The sequence below is a fragment of the Neoarius graeffei genome, chromosome 22 (assembly GCF_027579695.1).
Source record: "Neoarius graeffei isolate fNeoGra1 chromosome 22, fNeoGra1.pri, whole genome shotgun sequence".
Classification (NCBI taxonomy): domain Eukaryota; kingdom Metazoa; phylum Chordata; class Actinopteri; order Siluriformes; family Ariidae; genus Neoarius; species Neoarius graeffei.
Genome location: NC_083590.1, coordinates 126905 through 144092, shown reverse-complemented (window position 1 = coordinate 144092; position 17188 = coordinate 126905). Strand labels below are relative to the sequence as shown.

Sequence of the window (17188 nt, the reverse complement as noted above, 5' to 3'; positions counted from 1 at the left end):
TGTAACCCTGGACGCTGTTTGGATATTGCACTCATCCACTGCTTCACACTCACACTGTAGCCACTTACCAGGAGGACTTTCTACTTTTACCACATAGGTGTCCAGTCCCGCTTTAAGGACGTGCTCCACCTGTAGGAGTGCATACCATCAACGAAGAAAGGCTCAAGTGGTCTACATGAATGTTCTCAAGGACAATAGGACATTTTCAGGACTCTGACATTTAGGAAAGGAGAGGAAACACTGATGGGGGAAATAGGGAGGGGGACAGAGGAGAAAACAGAGTGGAAAGAAGTAAGAAAGAAGGAATAGAGTGGTGGGGAAAGCAAAGGAATGGATGGGAAAAGAAGTGAAGTGTAATGGAGGGGAAGCGGCTCATTATGGTGGGAATTTCTAACCTGATTATGGTCCATGATTCAATTATATCATTATAGCACAGGAGCTGTTTTTAAGCCTGGGGGAGGGGCATCGTAGACACAATAATCTTATAATAATAATAATAATAATAATAATAATAATAATACGTAGAACAGTTTACAGCTTTAATTCTGAAATAAAACCTGGTTTTTGTCATTATTATTATGAATGTTTATGCATTTGTCATGTTATGAAATTCAACATGTTTGAGACAGAATCTTTTCCAGATAAAGTTCTGGGTAGTGAGTTATATGCTTTAATAATAATAATAATAATAATAATAATAATAATAATAATAATAATAATTCATTCCAAATGTAATTTTTTGTGTATGAATAATTTCATTAATAAATTACATGAATGACAGAAACTCAAGATAAACTGAATTAAAGGAAGAATGCAAACGTAAAACATAAATCTGACATATTTAACTCAACCAGTGCCGGGACATTAGTTTAATTTTCACCAGATGTATATGATTCTTACCTGATGTGTGTAAATAAATTATATGTTTGTGTGTATTCAGTAAATTTTACCTAAACACGATAATTTTAACTGATGTGCTGGGATTCAGACACACAACCTCCTGACCCTCTTAGTATGTGAGGTCCCACTGCACTGGTCAGCAGGAAACATGAGAGAAATCCAGAACAGAAAGAGAGCAGAGATGAAACAGAAATGAAAGGATTGACTGATTGCTAGACTTTCATTCATGTATCTGTATGTACATGGTCATAGTGTGTGTGTGTGTGTGTGTGTGTGTGTCAGTCTGGAACATGTTAGTCTGCAGAGTCATCTAGTGGTTGAAAAAGAAAGCAGCACTTTATTTCTCTGCGCGTGATGGACTGGCGTTCTTTGATGATGTCATCCAGCTGCTCCTTTTCAGTACGTTCAGAAGGACAGTGTGTGTTTCTCAAAGTCAAGGATGCTTCCTTGGTAGGACAGGTCCTTCAGAGACTGAGCAGGTGTGTATCGTTGAAAAGGCCCCGCCTTGGACATGCACAAAGGACTGTGGGTAATTTAAGAACGCCGAGGATACACACATGGTTGGAAATTCTCTGCGGAAGGATCCTAGACATCTGAAGAGACCTTCAGCAGGATTGGATGATGTGGCCTCCTTGAAATGCAGCTGTTTATGATCCTTCTTTGACGTTGAGAAACACCCAATATCTGTAAAAATCACAGAGAGCGTGGCTCCATGCTCTTCTGTTCTATCGAAATGCAGCCTTGGAGCCTGAGTCTGCGCAGTAGAGACGAGAGCCATGGTCAGGTACACCTGCTCATTTGGTAGGCCATGCCCCCTTACCCTAATCCTAAGGCTGTCAATCACTTCATTCCTAAGTGCATCCACACCTTCTTATGATATAGTAGAATAATGTTTAAAAACTAATTTCTGGGGAAATAAAAATGTGCCGATATCAGCACAGTGAAAACTAACTGTTTGAATTAGACACCGTAGAAGGAAAGGAAACGGTGGTGTAGTGGTTAGTACGGTTGCCTCACAGCAAGAAGGTTCTGGGTTCGAACCCAGTGGCTGGTGAGGGCCTTTCTGTGTGGAGTTTGCATGTTCTCCCTGTGTCTGCGTGGGTTTCCTCCGGGTGTTCTGGTTTCCCCCACAGTCCAAAGAGATGCAGTTAGGTTAATATGGGACGGCCTTGGGCTGAGGTGCCCTTGAGCGAGGCATCTAACTCCCAACTGCTCCCTGGGCGCTGTTAGCATGACTGCCCACTGCTCTGGGGGGGTGTGTGCTCATTGCTCACGTGTGTGTGCATTCAAGATGTTTATTTGTCATATACACAATAACAGACACAGCGGTTTATTATTGGGTAATGAAATTCTTATTTTGCAACTGCCCGACCAAACTATGCTTACCAATATAAAAAGAAATATATATATAAAATATGAAATATAAAATATAAAGTGCATATGGAATGCAAAATATAAAAGCATGTGTGTTCACTGCTTCAGATGGGTTAAATGCAGAGAGGAAATTCACAAGTGTGTGATGAATAAAGTTGTAAAAAAACATGGAGTGGAAAATAGGTCGTTTGGTTATTCAATCACATGCAGACGGGCGGGGCTAAATATTATACGGCAGCCAGCCAGCAGGGGCGCTAGACCTGGAGTGACTTAAGTTTTTAGAGACTTTACACTGTCCATGTTTTCTCCAGTCACTGGAATCATATCCGTTCTCAGTTGTGATGTAAACTGGCCCTAGGTGTACTTACAGACTTTCACCAGCAGGGGGCGAGAGTTACAGGAAGTCAGGGCACGTCTGGATTTCAGTTTGTGTAGTGTCATGTAGGAGCTTCATCTCAAGATGATCAAGCTCATGTAGAATCAGTGCACAGCAGTATGGATTAATTCACGATATTTTATAATAAATATTTATTTTTATATTGTACAGAAGGAAATAAAGTGCATCTGTCGGAGCTTTGAGATTTCAAGTTACATTTCAGGTTTATCATGCTAACAGAGAGACTGAGCAGGAAGACAATAAAACACAGCACAACCGAAAGAAAGAAAGAAAGAAAGAAAGACCTGTTTCACTGAACACAGTCTGACACACGTTCATTTGTACAAAACACATCACTAACACACAAAGCCTTCACCTCAGATCCTTGGCTTTTTAAAGTTCATTCCCGCTGAAAACTAAAGAGTGTCTTTATAAAAGCTCCATACAAGCATTTAATCTCATTCCTGAATAAAAATAAACAGATTCCACTTGAAGTGGGATGAATCAAAGTGCAGAGTACAGAATTCATTCTCACACTAGTGCTCCAAATATTGCTTTTGTGGCTACATCCCATAATATAATGACTCCGAAATAAAACCCTGTGATATCTAAAATATCTACGAGCATCACCCAGGAGCATCGTACACACTTTCACATCTTTCGTTGTTTTCATTTACAGGGACAGGATAATCAGCAGAAATAACTGGGAATCATTTGGAGAACATTAAACACATTGCTGTTATAAAACAAGTTTGTGTTTCAGCCTGTTACTTTACTGCTAACCTTTATAGTATAATGCTAGTTTGTATTTTAGCTTCTGTAATATTATGCTACTTTGTGGTTAGTCTGTTTAGTATACTGTTAATTGTACCAGTTTACATGCACTATAAAGTCAGTTTGAATGTATACAAAGTTAACTCAACATTCACCTGCTTAGTACAGGGCTAACCCAGTTTTAGCTTGTTTCCTGTGCTAACCCAGTTTTAGCTTGTTTCCTGTGCTAGCCCAGTTTTAGCCTGTTTCCTGTGCTAGCCCAGTTTAAGCCTGTTTCCTGTGCTAGCCCAGTTTAAGCCTGTTTCCTGTGCTAGCCCAGTTTTAGCCTGTTTCCTGTGCTAGCCCAGTTTAAGCCTGTTTCCTGTGCTAGCCCAGTTTAAGCCTGTTTCCTGTGCTAGCCCAGTTTAAGCCTGTTTCCTGTGCTAGCCCAGTTTAAGCCTGTTTCCTGTGCTAGCCCAGTTTAAGCCTGTTTCCTGTGCTAGCCCAGTTTAAGCCTGTTTCCTGTGCTAGCCCAGTTTTAGCCTGTTTCCTGTGCTAGCCCAGTTTTAGCCTGTTTCCTGTGCTAGCCCAGTTTTAGCCTGTTTCCCGTGCTAGCCCAGTTTAAGCCTGTTTCCTGTGCTAGCTCAGTTTTAGCCTGTTTCCTGTGCTAGCCCACTTTTAGCCTGTTTCCTGTGCTAGCCCAGTTTTAGCCTGTTTCCCGTGCTAGCCCAGTTTTAGCCTGTTTCCCGTGCTAGCCCAGTTTTAGCCTGTTTCCCGTGCTAGCCCAGTTTTAGCCTGTTTCGTGTGCTAGCCCAGTTTTTTGCCTGTTTCCTATGCTAGCCCAGTTTAAGCCTGTTTCCTGTGCTAGCCCAGTTTTAGCCTGTTTCCTGTGCTAGCCCAGTTTTAGCCTGTTTCCTGTGCTAGCCCAGTTTTAGCCTGTTTCCCGTGCTAGCCCAGTTTTAGCCTGTTTCCCGTGCTAGCCCAGTTTTAGCCTGTTTCGTGTGCTAGCCCAGTTTTTTGCCTGTTTCCTATGCTAGCCCAGTTTAAGCCTGTTTCCTGTGCTAGCCCGGTTTTAGCCTGTTTCGTGTGCTAGCCCAGTTTTTTGCCTGTTTCCTATGCTAGCCCAGTTTAAGCCTGTTTCCTGTGCTAGCCCAGTTTTAGCCTGTTTCCTGTGCTAGCCCAGTTTTAGCCTGTTTCCTGTGCTAGCCCAGTTTTAGCCTGTTTCCTGTGCTAGCCCAGTTTTAGCCTGTTTCCTGTGCTAGCCCAGTTTTAGCCTGTTTCCTGTGCTAGCCCAGTTTTAGCCTGTTTCCTGTGCTAGCCCAGTTTTAGCCTGTTTCCCGTGCTAGCCCAGTTTAAGCCTGTTTCCTGTGCTAGCTCAGTTTTAGCCTGTTTCCTGTGCTAGCCCACTTTTAGCCTGTTTCCTGTGCTAGCCCAGTTTTAGCCTGTTTCCTGTGCTAGCTGGTTTAGCCTGTTTCCTGTGCTAGCCCAGTTTTAGCTTGTTTCCTGTGCTAGCCCAGTTTTAGCCTGTTTCCTGTGCTAGCCCAGTTTTAGCCTGTTTCCCATGCTAGCCCAGTTTTAGCCTGTTTCCTGTGCTAGCCCAGTTTTAGCCTGTTTCCTGTGCTAGCCCAGTTTTAGCCTGTTTTCTGTGCTAGCCCAGTTTTTTGCCTGTTTCCTATGCTAGCCCAGTTTAAGCCTGTTTCCTGTGCTAGCCCGGTTTTAGCCTATTTCGTGTGCTAGCCCAGTTTTTTGCCTGTTTCCTATGCTAGCCCAGTTTAAGCCTGTTTCCTGTGCTAGCCCAGTTTTAGCCTGTTTCCTGTGCTAGCCCAGTTTTAGCCTGTTTCCTGTGCTAGCCCAGTTTTAGCCTGTTTCCTGTGCTAGCCCAGTTTAAGCCTGTTTCCTGTGCTAGCCCAGTTTTAGCCTGTTTCCTGTGCTAGCCCAGTTTTAGCCTGTTTCCCGTGCTAGCCCAGTTTTAGCCTGTTTCCTGTGCTAGCTCAGTTTTAGCCTGTTTTCTGTGCTAGCCCACTTTTAGCCTGTTTCCTGTGCTAGCCCAGTTTTAGCCTGTTTCCCATGCTAGCCCAGTTTTAGCCTGTTTCCTGTGCTAGCCCAGTTTTAGCCTGTTTCGTGTGCTAGCCCAGTTTTAGCCTGTTTCCCATGCTAGCCCAGTTTTAGCCTGTTTCCCGTGCTAGCCCAGTTTTAGCCTGTTTCGTGTGCTAGCCCAGTTTTTTGCCTGTTTCCTATGCTAGCCCAGTTTAAGCCTGTTTCCTGTGCTAGCCCAGTTTTAGCCTGTTTCCTGTGCTAGCCCAGTTTTAGCCTGTTTCCTGTGCTAGCCCAGTTTTAGCCTGTTTCCTGTGCTAGCCCAGTTTTAGCCTGTTTCCCGTGCTAGCCCAGTTTTAGCCTGTTTCGTGTGCTAGCCCAGTTTTTTGCCTGTTTCCTATGCTAGCCCAGTTTAAGCCTGTTTCCTGTGCTAGCCCAGTTTTAGCCTGTTTCGTGTGCTAGCCCAGTTTTTTGCCTGTTTCCTATGCTAGCCCAGTTTAAGCCTGTTTCCTGTGCTAGCCCAGTTTTAGCCTGTTTCCTGTGCTAGCCCAGTTTAAGCCTGTTTCCTGTGCTAGCCCAGTTTTAGTCTGTTTTGTATAGTGTTAGTTTATGTTTTGCTATTTTACTGGAGTTAATAATAAACTGAATGAAGGCAACGGACGGTTTTCACATGAGCCGTGACTCAGAATGTCTGGTGAGAGAAAATAATGGATATATAATTGTCCTACAAACAAATTAAATATATTTATTTAAATACTATGTTAGATTGTATAAATAAATGCATGTGGCACATGCGAATGGTTATGATGCCCCAGGCATGGATAACTCTAATCTACACCTTGTCTTATCTGATAAACTAAAGTCTTAAATAAACTCTGTATTTCTGATATACAGTTTTGGTTGTTCGATGGGTTTTTTTTCCGTCTTGTCCTGTGTGAATTTCCTCCTTTGGTGCTGTTTACATTTATTTGATTATTTCCATAATCCCTGATCGATAAATTACTTTGCATCTATGTTTCAGAGTTTATAATCTCATCTTCTTCAACTGTGATCAGTCCTTGTGGATCATATGATCCTTTCAGTAACAATAAAGATTTTGAAAAGATAGTCACACTTTTTATGTCCTCGGAAAGAATCTCAAGAGTTTCAGTGTGAGCAAATGTAGAAATTCAAGCAGGCAAATTGTTTCTATATACAGTTTACTGACAAATCCATATCTCTGAAAAATGTGCAAAAATGCTGATGCAATCGTCCATTTTCCCTTCATCAACTTCACTTGAGTTGAGTCATTCTAAAATGAGGGGAGGGTGTGGAACTCTGGGATGTTGGGAAACGCATCCAATCACCTCCAATCTCATTAGTGTCATATCTCTGATTCGCTTTTGTACGTCAGAGGATCAAGAGGAATGGACGTCTGAAGGATATCAAACTCCATCTGATTGTCCATGTCCAGCACACAGAGGACGTTGTTTCCAGAAGTTACTGTTGGAGCATCCTGGAACATTTTTTGGAATTCTGGCGCAATGCCAGTCGTAGTTAGTGCCGTCAGATCCGTTTCTAGTGTCGTCAGACCATCCTCTACTCTGCTCTTATTTATTCCTTCCTCATCCTCCTCTTCTCCAGAGAACAGAGCCACTTCATTCTCATAACAGAACGCACTTGGTGAGCAAGGTGGTCGCAGAAAATGGGTCCTGCGACTAATCGGCGTCCCGGATTGTGACGACGCTTTGGACGACTGATGGCTCACTAATTCACTGAGCTCCTTAGCACTGCAAGAAGGAGTCGAAGGAACTATGTAGGTCTTGTGGAAGCGAGCGTAGTCCACTTGGTAGCGATCGTGATCTTCATACACAACCGGTTCGAATCGATGACCCCAAAGGATCTCCTGGGACAGGTATGAGCTTCGTGCTTGTGTCGTCATAGCAGTGGCTTCTACCATTCCCTCAAGAATTACAACGATCTCAAAGGCATTGTTTTCCAGATCGGAGCGGTTCATGGCCCAGAGCGGCGAGTCTTCATCAATCTCATGAACGATGACAAGAGGTGAGACGAGGAAAAGGCGGTCAGTTCCTTCATCATAACCCACATTCAGGTCTGTCTGCTCCAGTGGGATGAACTCGCCCTCCTCTGTCACTCTGGGTTTAATCAGCTGTGCTCGGACATGAGCTTCAACAATGTGGCTTTTCCGGAGATTTCCGACACGCCACATGAGGCACAGCTTCCCATCCCGTAGTGCTATAACAGCATTTTGGGAAAATAGCAGCGTCTGATTTCGCTTCTTGGGTCTTGCTATCTTAGCCATGATAGTACCAATCATGAATGAGTCAATGATGCATCCCAAAATGGACTGCACCACTACTGTTGCTATGGCAACTGGACACTCCTCAGTGACACAGCGCCAGCCATATCCAATCGTTGTTTGAGTCTCGATTGAAAACAGGAAGGCGCCAAGAAACCCTTCCACGTGGAGCAAACATGGCTTCCACTCCTCCTGTTGCCCCTCACCTGATGCTCCTGGCCCCGTTTGCCCCCTCACATGATGATCAGGGTCGAAATCTCCATGTGCGAGGGCCACACTATAGAAAATCAATCCAAAAATCAGCCATGACACTAAGAATGTTGTGCAGAAGATGAGAAGTAGGTAGCGCCAGCGGATGTCCACACAGGTTGTGAATATATCAGCTAGGTAGCGCTGTGGTTTGTCCTCCATGTTGGAGAATACAACGTTACATTGGCCATTTTTTTTAACAAAACGGCTCCTCACTTGGCCACGCCCCCTTGTGGAGATTTTCCCATTGTAGCTGCTCTCCATGTTGTAGCCACCTACACTAGCGGTGGCACTGCTCATGGCGCTCCCAGGTGAGCTGTGGCCGTTGTGAAGCCCAAGAGTCGAGATCTTCAGCCTTTCCTCATCAGGAGAAACAATGCTGTACCTGTGGAATGACAGAGTAAGGAATTCTGGGTAAAAACAAAGAATAAAAGGAAATACTGTTAAATAAATAATCAGTGGACTGTGGAGTCTGATTTGAAATGGAGGACAAATGAGACTGTGTGGCATTGTAAAGGTGGATGAAGGGATGAGACAGGAAGAGGACGAGTGCTAAGACACTGTCCATAATCTCATTGCATCCTGCTTGTTCTTTCCAGTGTCCCTCTGAAAGGGCACGTAGTGACTAAACACAGCACGCTAACCCCACATATGGCTAAACCATGACTCATATTAGCCACTGCTAAAGCTAATATCAATGCTAATGCTGATGCTCCATACATGCTTTTGCTAATTATTTTATGTTTGGATTAAACTACCTCAAGATATACAGGCAAAAATCAGTGACCCTGAATTCTTAGCAAGAACCTTTTTGGGCCATTATTGTGTGTGTGTGTGTGTGTGTGTGTGTGTGTGTGTGTGTGTGTTAACTGGCCCTCTCCTCCATAGAGGATTACCTACGAAGGTGAGTTGTGTTTAGCCGTATGATGAGGATTGCAGTCAGTGCAGATTTCCAGATTATAATCTGAGATTTGCCCTTTCTAACACACACACACACACACACACACACACACACACACACACACACACACACATAGTGAATGTTCTTATACATTATTAGCCTGTATTTTGTAATGTTATAGTTGTGTATTGTGGACACTGATAAAGAAAAAAATGGATTGGAAATGATAATGTTGTACTTTAACGTGTTTACAACCGAATGTTTAAAAGTTTTGGTAACGTAACGTGGAAAACCTGATAATTTACCCCAAAGTCACTACAGTAATGCTTATATAAGTAATAAATAGTGTATAGTGTGTGTGTGTGTGTGTGTGAGAGAGAGAGAGAGAGAGAGAGAGAGAGAGTGTGACGGTGTGGTGTGATGTGATGAAGTTGATTTACTGTTCCCACCCTGAAGTTGATTATTTTCCTATAACAGCACATCCCCAAGTGTTTTATTCCTCTTATACCACAGCAAACCAAAAATTACATTTGTTATTCATAAAAGAATGACACAATACTTTTATCCATATACAGTTACATTTACCCTGTGTCCGAAATCGCTCCTGACTCACTATATAGTGGACTAGATAGTGAGGACACCATTTTGTAGTGCTGTTTGAATGTATAGTGAGAATTATTACACCCTATATAGTGCACTCAAAGTATCCCGCAATGCATCACAAAAAGTAGTGTACAACCGATGGTCACTGACCAAGCAATATATCCCATCATGCATTGCAGTCGCGCTGAAAGAAATCAAATCAAAAGCTTCAAATGTGATTTAATAAAAGGCAGCGGCAAAGAAGAAAGGATTCAGTCTTGATTTAAAAGAACTGAAAGCTGCAGCAGACACAAAGTACTTTGTATTGATTAATGTGGGAAATACGCTCAGTATAATATGGATTTATCTCAGAAACACATGCATGTATTTATTATTTTGGAAACCCACTGGCCAACTGATCTGGCACGTTTTAATTGTGCGACAGTAATGACGTAAATAACAGCGCGACGGAGTAGTGTCCCACAGTGTTTTTTCATTTTACCAATGAGCTCACTATATCATCCTCTATATCGTAATTCCCTATCTATATGAGAAGGGAGTAGTGAACGAGTGGGTGATTTCAGACACAGAGATAGTTTTGGTAAAACAAGTTAGTTCCTGTCGTCTCTTACATTATAGCAGCTGTAAACAGTCATTCCCTCACCAGCCTCTCTTTATTCTCTCTTAAAGTTAATAAGACAAAAAAAAGAGTGTCATGTTACTGAGAAACTCAGTGTGAATTCTTCTGTTCTGAAGACGTCAGAAAACTGAAAGTTCCAGCTTCACCTCTGACTGTTACACAGCGCTGACACTGGAGACTCCTTCCAGAAATGATACACACACACATTTCTCCTAACAGGAAACTTCACCGCATCAATGATTAAACACTTTACTTAATCTATTTATGTGGAACGTCTGCTGTACATGTCCCTGTGAATGAGCTGTTACTATAGAAATGATTATGTATTAGAGTGAGTGCATTAATATAAGCTTGCACTACTGTCAGAGTTGCTGTTAGAGAGAATTAATCAACACCTTCTGACCAATCAGAGTGCAGAATTGAACAATATAATACAGTGGTGCTTGAAAGTTTGTGAACCCTTTATAATTTTCTATATTTCTGCATAAATATGACCTAAAACATCATCAGATTTTCACACAAGTCCTAAAAGTAGATAAAGAGAACCCAGTTAAACAAATGAGACAAAAATATTATACTTGGCCATTTATTTATTGAGGAAAATGATCCAATATTACATATCTGTGAGTGGCAAAAGTATGTGAACTTTTGCTTTCAGTATCTGGTGTGACCCCCTTGTGCAGCAATAACTGCAACTAAACATTTGCGGTAACTGTTGATCAGTCCTGCACACCGGCTTGGAGGAATTTTAGCCCGTTCCTCCGTACAGAACAGCTTCAACTCTGGGATGTTGGTGGGTTTCCTCACATGAACTGCTCGCTTCAGGTCCTTCCACAACATTTTGACTGGATTAAGGTCAGAACTTTGACTTGGCCATTCCAAAACATTCACTTTATTCTTCTTTAACCATTCTTTGGTAGAACGACTTGTGTGCTTAGGGTTGTTGTCTTGCTGCATGACCCACCTTCTCTTGAGATTCAGTTCATGGACAGATGTCCTGACATTTTCCTTTAGAATTTATGGTATATTCAGAATTCATTGTTCCATCAATGATGGCAAGCCGTCCTGGCCCAGATGCAGCAAAACAGGCCCAAACCATGACACTCCCACCACCGTGTTTCACAGATGGGATAAGGTTCTTATGCTGGAATGCAGTGTTTTCCTTTCTCCAAACATAACGCTTCTCATTTAAACCGAAAAGTTCTATTTTGGTCTCATCCGGCCTGAGTCGGGTGGTGGGGGTATGTGGCAGCAGGGGCGTGACCGAGCGTCAGTCTGTGAATGGAGGGTGGAGTCAGGGAAGGTGAATGGTCATATCACTACACCTGTTGTCAATTAACGTGTGTTTGTGTGTTTCCTCCAGTGACTGCGCCCTATAAAAGGAGAGTGAGAAGGGGAAGTCGGCACCAAGGGCTTAATAGTAGCCTGTGTGTGTGTGCGCGAGAGAGAGTTTGAGTTGTGTGCTGAAAAGCAACAATAAAGAAAATAGCTAAGATGCAAACAGCCGCCTGCCATGCTTCTGTGCTCCACCCACATCAGGGTCTCTCTACAATAACGCTTCTCATTTAAACCAAAAAGTTCTATTTTGGTCTCTTCTGTCCACAAAACATTTTTCCAATAGCCTTCTGGCTTGTCCACATGATCTTTAGCAAACTGCAGACGAGCAGCAATGTTCTTTTTGGAGAGCAGTGGCTTTCTCCTTGCAACCCTGCCATGCACACCATTGTTGTTCAGTGTTCTCCTGATGGTGGACTCATGAACATTAACATTAGCCGATGTGAGAGAGGCCTTCAGTTGCTTAGAAGTTACCCTGGGGTCCTTTGTGACCTTGCCGACTATTACACGCCTTGTTCTTGGAGTGATCTTTGTTGGTCGGCCACTCCTGGGGAGGGTAACAATGGTCTTGAGTTTCCTCCATTTGTACACAATCTGTCTGACTGTGGATTGGTGGAGTCCAAACTCTTTAGAGATGGTTTTGTAACCTTTTCCAGCCTGATGAGCATCAACAATGCTTTTTCTGAGGTCCTCAGAAATCTCCTTTGTTCATGCCATGATACACTTCCACAAACATGTGTTGTGAAGATCAGACTTTGATAGATCCCTGTTCTTTAAATAAAACAAGGTGCCCACTCACACCTGATTGTCATCCCATTGATTGAAAACACTTGACTCTAATTTCACCTTCAAATTAACTGCTAATCCTAGAGGTTCACATACTTTTGCCACTCACAGATATGTAATATTGGATCATTTTCCTCAATAAATAAATGACCAAGTATAATATTTTTGTCTCATTTGTTTAACTGGGTTCTCTTTATCTACTTTTAGGACTTGTGTGAAAATCTGATGATGTTTTAGGGCATATTTATGTAGAAATATAGAAAATTCTAAAGGGTTCACAAACTTTCAAGCACCACTGTATAACCTGCATATATTATTACGGCCTTAATTGATATAAAAACAGATGCACACTTAACACACACACACACACACACACATTGTGCGTACCTGGTGGTTCTGTTGCTACTCATGGTCTTGGAGATCAGGGAGTCAAGAGAGACATCGAGAAAGATTCAGAGATCTGGGATCAGCATCCTGAGAGCCCAGCAGTGCGCGTACACACACACACACACACACACACACACACACACACACACACACACAAGCGGCAAACCTGCAGGAACAAAGGGAGAGACACAGTGAGTCTTTGATGTTAGAAATAAAGGCTGAACAGTCACACAGGCAGCAGAAGGCAGTTCTCTGTGTTTTCCCCTGTAAACTTTTTAAAGTGTGTGTGTGTGTGTGTGTTTGGTTGGTCCAGATTGTGATTATTTGGGTCAGTGTGAGGGTTAAATATAGCAATGGTGGAAATTTGCAGGAGGGAAAAAGACACAATTAGAAATTGCAGGGTAACGTCATCGTCGTCGTCATCATTATTCATCATCATACACAGACCTCGCTCTCTTTAATGAGAAAATGGGGTTCACACACACACATACACAGTCTATAGATAGAAAGAAGCAGAACTACAGTCACCAGTAAATTTTCAGACAGACAGGTCAATTGACAGTCTCAGTGAGCGGTGCAGAGGGTGGAGTAGTGGGCAAGGTATAATGGCAGTATTTCCAGCCTCACTAGCAGCTAGCTCATACAGGACAAAAGGTGGGTCAGTGGGAGGTGCAGAGGGTAGGGAATACTGGTGATAGTAATCCTTCCCAGATTACTCATACAGGTAGAACTATAACAGCTGCAGGTCAGAGGAACCACAGAACTCCATGATGTGTTGAACAGTGACCTCTGACCTTCTCTCTCTCTCTCTCTCTCTCTCTCTCTCTCTCTTTCATCTACAGGTTCTCCTGAGGAACTGTGTAACCCCAGCAGGGAACTAACCCTATACCTATGTGGGTATGATGGCGCCATACAGAGCTCCATGTTCATGTTCACCAGCACCAACCACCTCACTTCTGATAAATTATAACTCATTTATTTTATAGTGACAGTACAATGATTTTCTCCATCTGTGTGTCTCTCACTCTGTCTCACTCTCTCTTTAAGTCACTGACTAAAGGTAGTGCTAATTAAAGTTCTCCTGATTAAAGGTAAATTCTGTTGTGCTGTTACTTTGTCCTTCACAGTAACTCAGGGCTTCTGACCCTGTTTTGGTCAGTGATCCCATTTAGTTTTCCCTATGTACATAAACTTTATCTTCTCGAGCACAGATAACACTCACACACTACATGTCCCTCCTGGAGGAAACCCATCCCACTGTTTTGCGTGGGCTGTTCATTTTACTTAATTTAAATTTATATTGAGTCTGACCAACTTCTACAATCACTGTCCTCTTTCTTCAGATCTCTTCGTTTAACTCCATAAATGCAAACAAAGGGGAAATTTCATGGAGGTGTGTGCCGCTACCACACTGCTCAGGTATGAAAGAGACCCATGGGCTAGTAACCCTTTGGTCCCCTTTCAACATGCTGAAAAATCTAAAAAGAAGCCTGGATTGGACTGTCATAAACGAAGATGACCAATGAATGAAAACAGATTATGAGTAAAAGATCTGCATATATTAGGTCTGTGGTAAACATCTGTGGCCTGCAATCAAACACTGGTGAACTCAGCAACTTTTGTCAAGAAGCAGAATGAACTATTGTGATTGCTGTTGAAACCTTTGCTACCATTCCGGAAGGAGCCGACTCCATCTCAAGCCCTGGCTACAACCCCTGCTGTTGAAGAGAACACGAGAATAAATCTGATGGGGGTAGTACTGTTTACTGATGGGATGGAATAACTGTTCGCCATGACCCAAAGAGGGACTCAGAGGATTTTGAGCAGATGTTGTTAACTATTGCCCTAAAATCAGGGCAAGCTTCTGATTGCTGCTGTTTATTGACAATGAAATTGCAACTCTAGCATAATAAGTTACCTTGACTCATACACCGAATTTAAAATGAATGAAATTGGGCCAAGTCCATCTTGCTAGTTGATGGCTTTAATGTCAACCACTAAGAAGAGCTTGGTAGTCACAATACTGATGCAACTGGGCGATTGGCCCTGCAGATGTTCAACTCTCTTGGTCTTCAACAGAGCCAAATAGAGGAGACCAGATACTTGATCTAGCTTTTACAGAGCTTCCTGCAAAAGCTAGTCTCTTCCAGCCTGGGCACATGTGATCACATTTCAGTGTAGATGATCCTAGACACTGCAGTTCACCGTGATATAAAATACTACAGGAAAGTTTGGTGCTACAGTATAACAAGGTTGATTTCTCAGGTCTAAAAGGTCATCTTTCCTCAGTTAACTGGTCACATCTATGTAGCCAGGCAAATCAAGAGAAAATTTGTAGTGATGACACACCTACAATCCTGGAGACTATGGATCTCTTCATTCCAAGTAGAGCAATCACCAAGAAGCCTAGAAGCAAAGCTTGGTTTGATAACTGCAGACAGGTAGCCAGATGAAAATGTCAACTATTCAACCAGATGAAGAAGGATAGGTCCATGACCAAGAAAGTATATTTTCAGCAAACCAAGCATGACTACATTGGTGTTGAGAAGTTTGCTAGAATCAACTATTATAGAAAACAGAAAGAACAAATTAAAGACAGCAACCTTACCAGCAAAAAGTGGTAGCAGATTGTAAGGAGCCTACATGGGAGGTCTAGCCAAAATGACATCCAGACATTGAGGAAAACAATACTGTGTGCAACATTACTAAGGATAAGTTGGAAGTCTTCTATCAATCTTCTGCTGCTGCTGATGCCTCAGTCCTTGAAAAAGAAACCGAAGCAAAGCTGGATATCATCAAGTTTTGCCCAAAGCTAATTTGCAAAAACAGCTCAGGAGACTGAAGCCAGGAAAGGCCAATGGATTCCCTGCCAGAGTCCTGAAAGTGTGTGCTCCAGAACTTACAAAACCATTCTCTCACCTGTTCAACCTCTGCCTCAAGTGTGGCAATTTTCCAACTCAGTGGAAAGTATCACAAGTGACACCAGTCTATAAAAGGGATTCTAAATCAGACCCAACAGGCCAATCTCTCTGTTTAGTATCATTATTAAGGTAATGGAATCCGTTGTGTATTATTATTTATTATTATGTCATTTTATTTGTAGGGGACCATGTACAGTTTTTAACATAAATGTTTCCATCTGATGCACTGTACCAGAGTTAGCCTTTGGCTAATTTACATCTGGAGCCCCCAGCTACATAAGTACCATCTGGAAAACTACCTGATCTCATGCAGGCAGTTTGGATTCAGACCAGCCCACAGACTTCCTAAATATCCTCTCCTAGAAGTGAAACCAACACCTTGACAATGGTGAAGAGGTGGTTGTAATTTCCCTTGACATCAAAGGAGTCTTTGACAAGATGTGGCATAATGGTTTGCTATCCAAACTCAAGGCAAAGAAGATCCAAAGAAGGCTCCTCACCTGGATCAACAGCTACCTCTCAGGAAGCTCCATTTGTGTAACATTTCAGGGCAGAGTTGTAACACTATATCAATTAATGTGTCTGTCCCTCAAGGCTCTATTCTAGACTTTCTGCTATTCTCAGTTTACATTGTCAGCTGTCCATCACTAGCGATGATGACTGCTTCATTAGGATGTGCAGAAACACAGAACACAGATGGGCCGAGAGGCCTGCACCAGAGCGACAGAGGCAGTGGCAGCACGAATGGCCTGGCCGAGCCACCATGGAATGTCTGGCCTCCTGAGCTCTCATATATTATTTTCCTCTCTGAGAAAGGCGCCTTGGACAGTAAGGTAAGACAAACGATGTTTGCCCCCATCGTGTTGTCTCTGGACCTCCAGGCCTGATGCTAAGTGGTGCACAAAAGTGCCGCAGACCTGGCGGGTAGGGAAGTTGCCCCACAGTGACAACTGACTTGCCAAGTGATGCCATCCATTGGCCATTTGAGTGGCTCTTCTGCATGCTATCTGGTGGTTTGCCGTTGACCCTGTTGAGTTCATCTGTAACAATGCACCAAAAAGTGCCTTGCTGCCAGCACCTTATTGGTGATGTACTATTTAACTCATAGCTGGAACCCAGGCAGGTGCTACCACTCCGGGTCAGAGCGGACCTGGGAGCAATGGTGATTAAGGGGTAACTCCACTTTTTCCAATACTCAAGTGCTCCTGGACCTGAGACTCACCACTGGTTGCAGTTTAAAGTCAGACCCAGGACAAGAACAGTGTCTGTAAACCAGTTATTCCTGTATGCTGACAAGTCATCTTTGTTTGCACCAATCACATCTGCTACAAACCTACAGTAGGTACAGACATATTTGAATTCTAAATTAGAGAGGATGAAGGACTGGGCTGACAAATGAAAGGTAACATTTGAATCAATCAAGTGCAAAGCTATGGTTATCTCAAGAAATCATCCCCTTCTCAAATCAGTATCTTCCTTGAAAAATGTTAACTAGCTGTTCATAAACACCTCGACATCCTGGGGCTTCCATTTGACAGCAAGCTATGATAGGATAAGCACATTTCAAACATTACAAAGAAGGCTGGGCGGAAGCTTGGTACCCTTAGAATAGTCAGCGATAAACTGTATAGTTCTAGGAAGGTATGTGTGT

The 17188-nt window shown here is 42.8% G+C and overlaps 1 protein-coding gene across 1 annotated transcript; it reads right to left on the bottom strand.

Moving 5' to 3' along the window:
- Positions 1 to 6800: 6800 nt before the first annotated feature.
- Positions 6801 to 8553, bottom strand: LOC132871042 (ATP-sensitive inward rectifier potassium channel 12-like). Its single transcript, XM_060905196.1, has 2 exons — positions 8486 to 8553; positions 6801 to 8370 (listed from the first exon to the last, which is right to left on the bottom strand). The coding sequence occupies exons 1-2, from the start codon at positions 8551 to 8553 to the stop codon at positions 6801 to 6803; spliced, it is 1638 nt and encodes a 545-aa protein (XP_060761179.1).
- Between the last annotated feature and the right edge of the window lie 8635 nt (positions 8554 to 17188).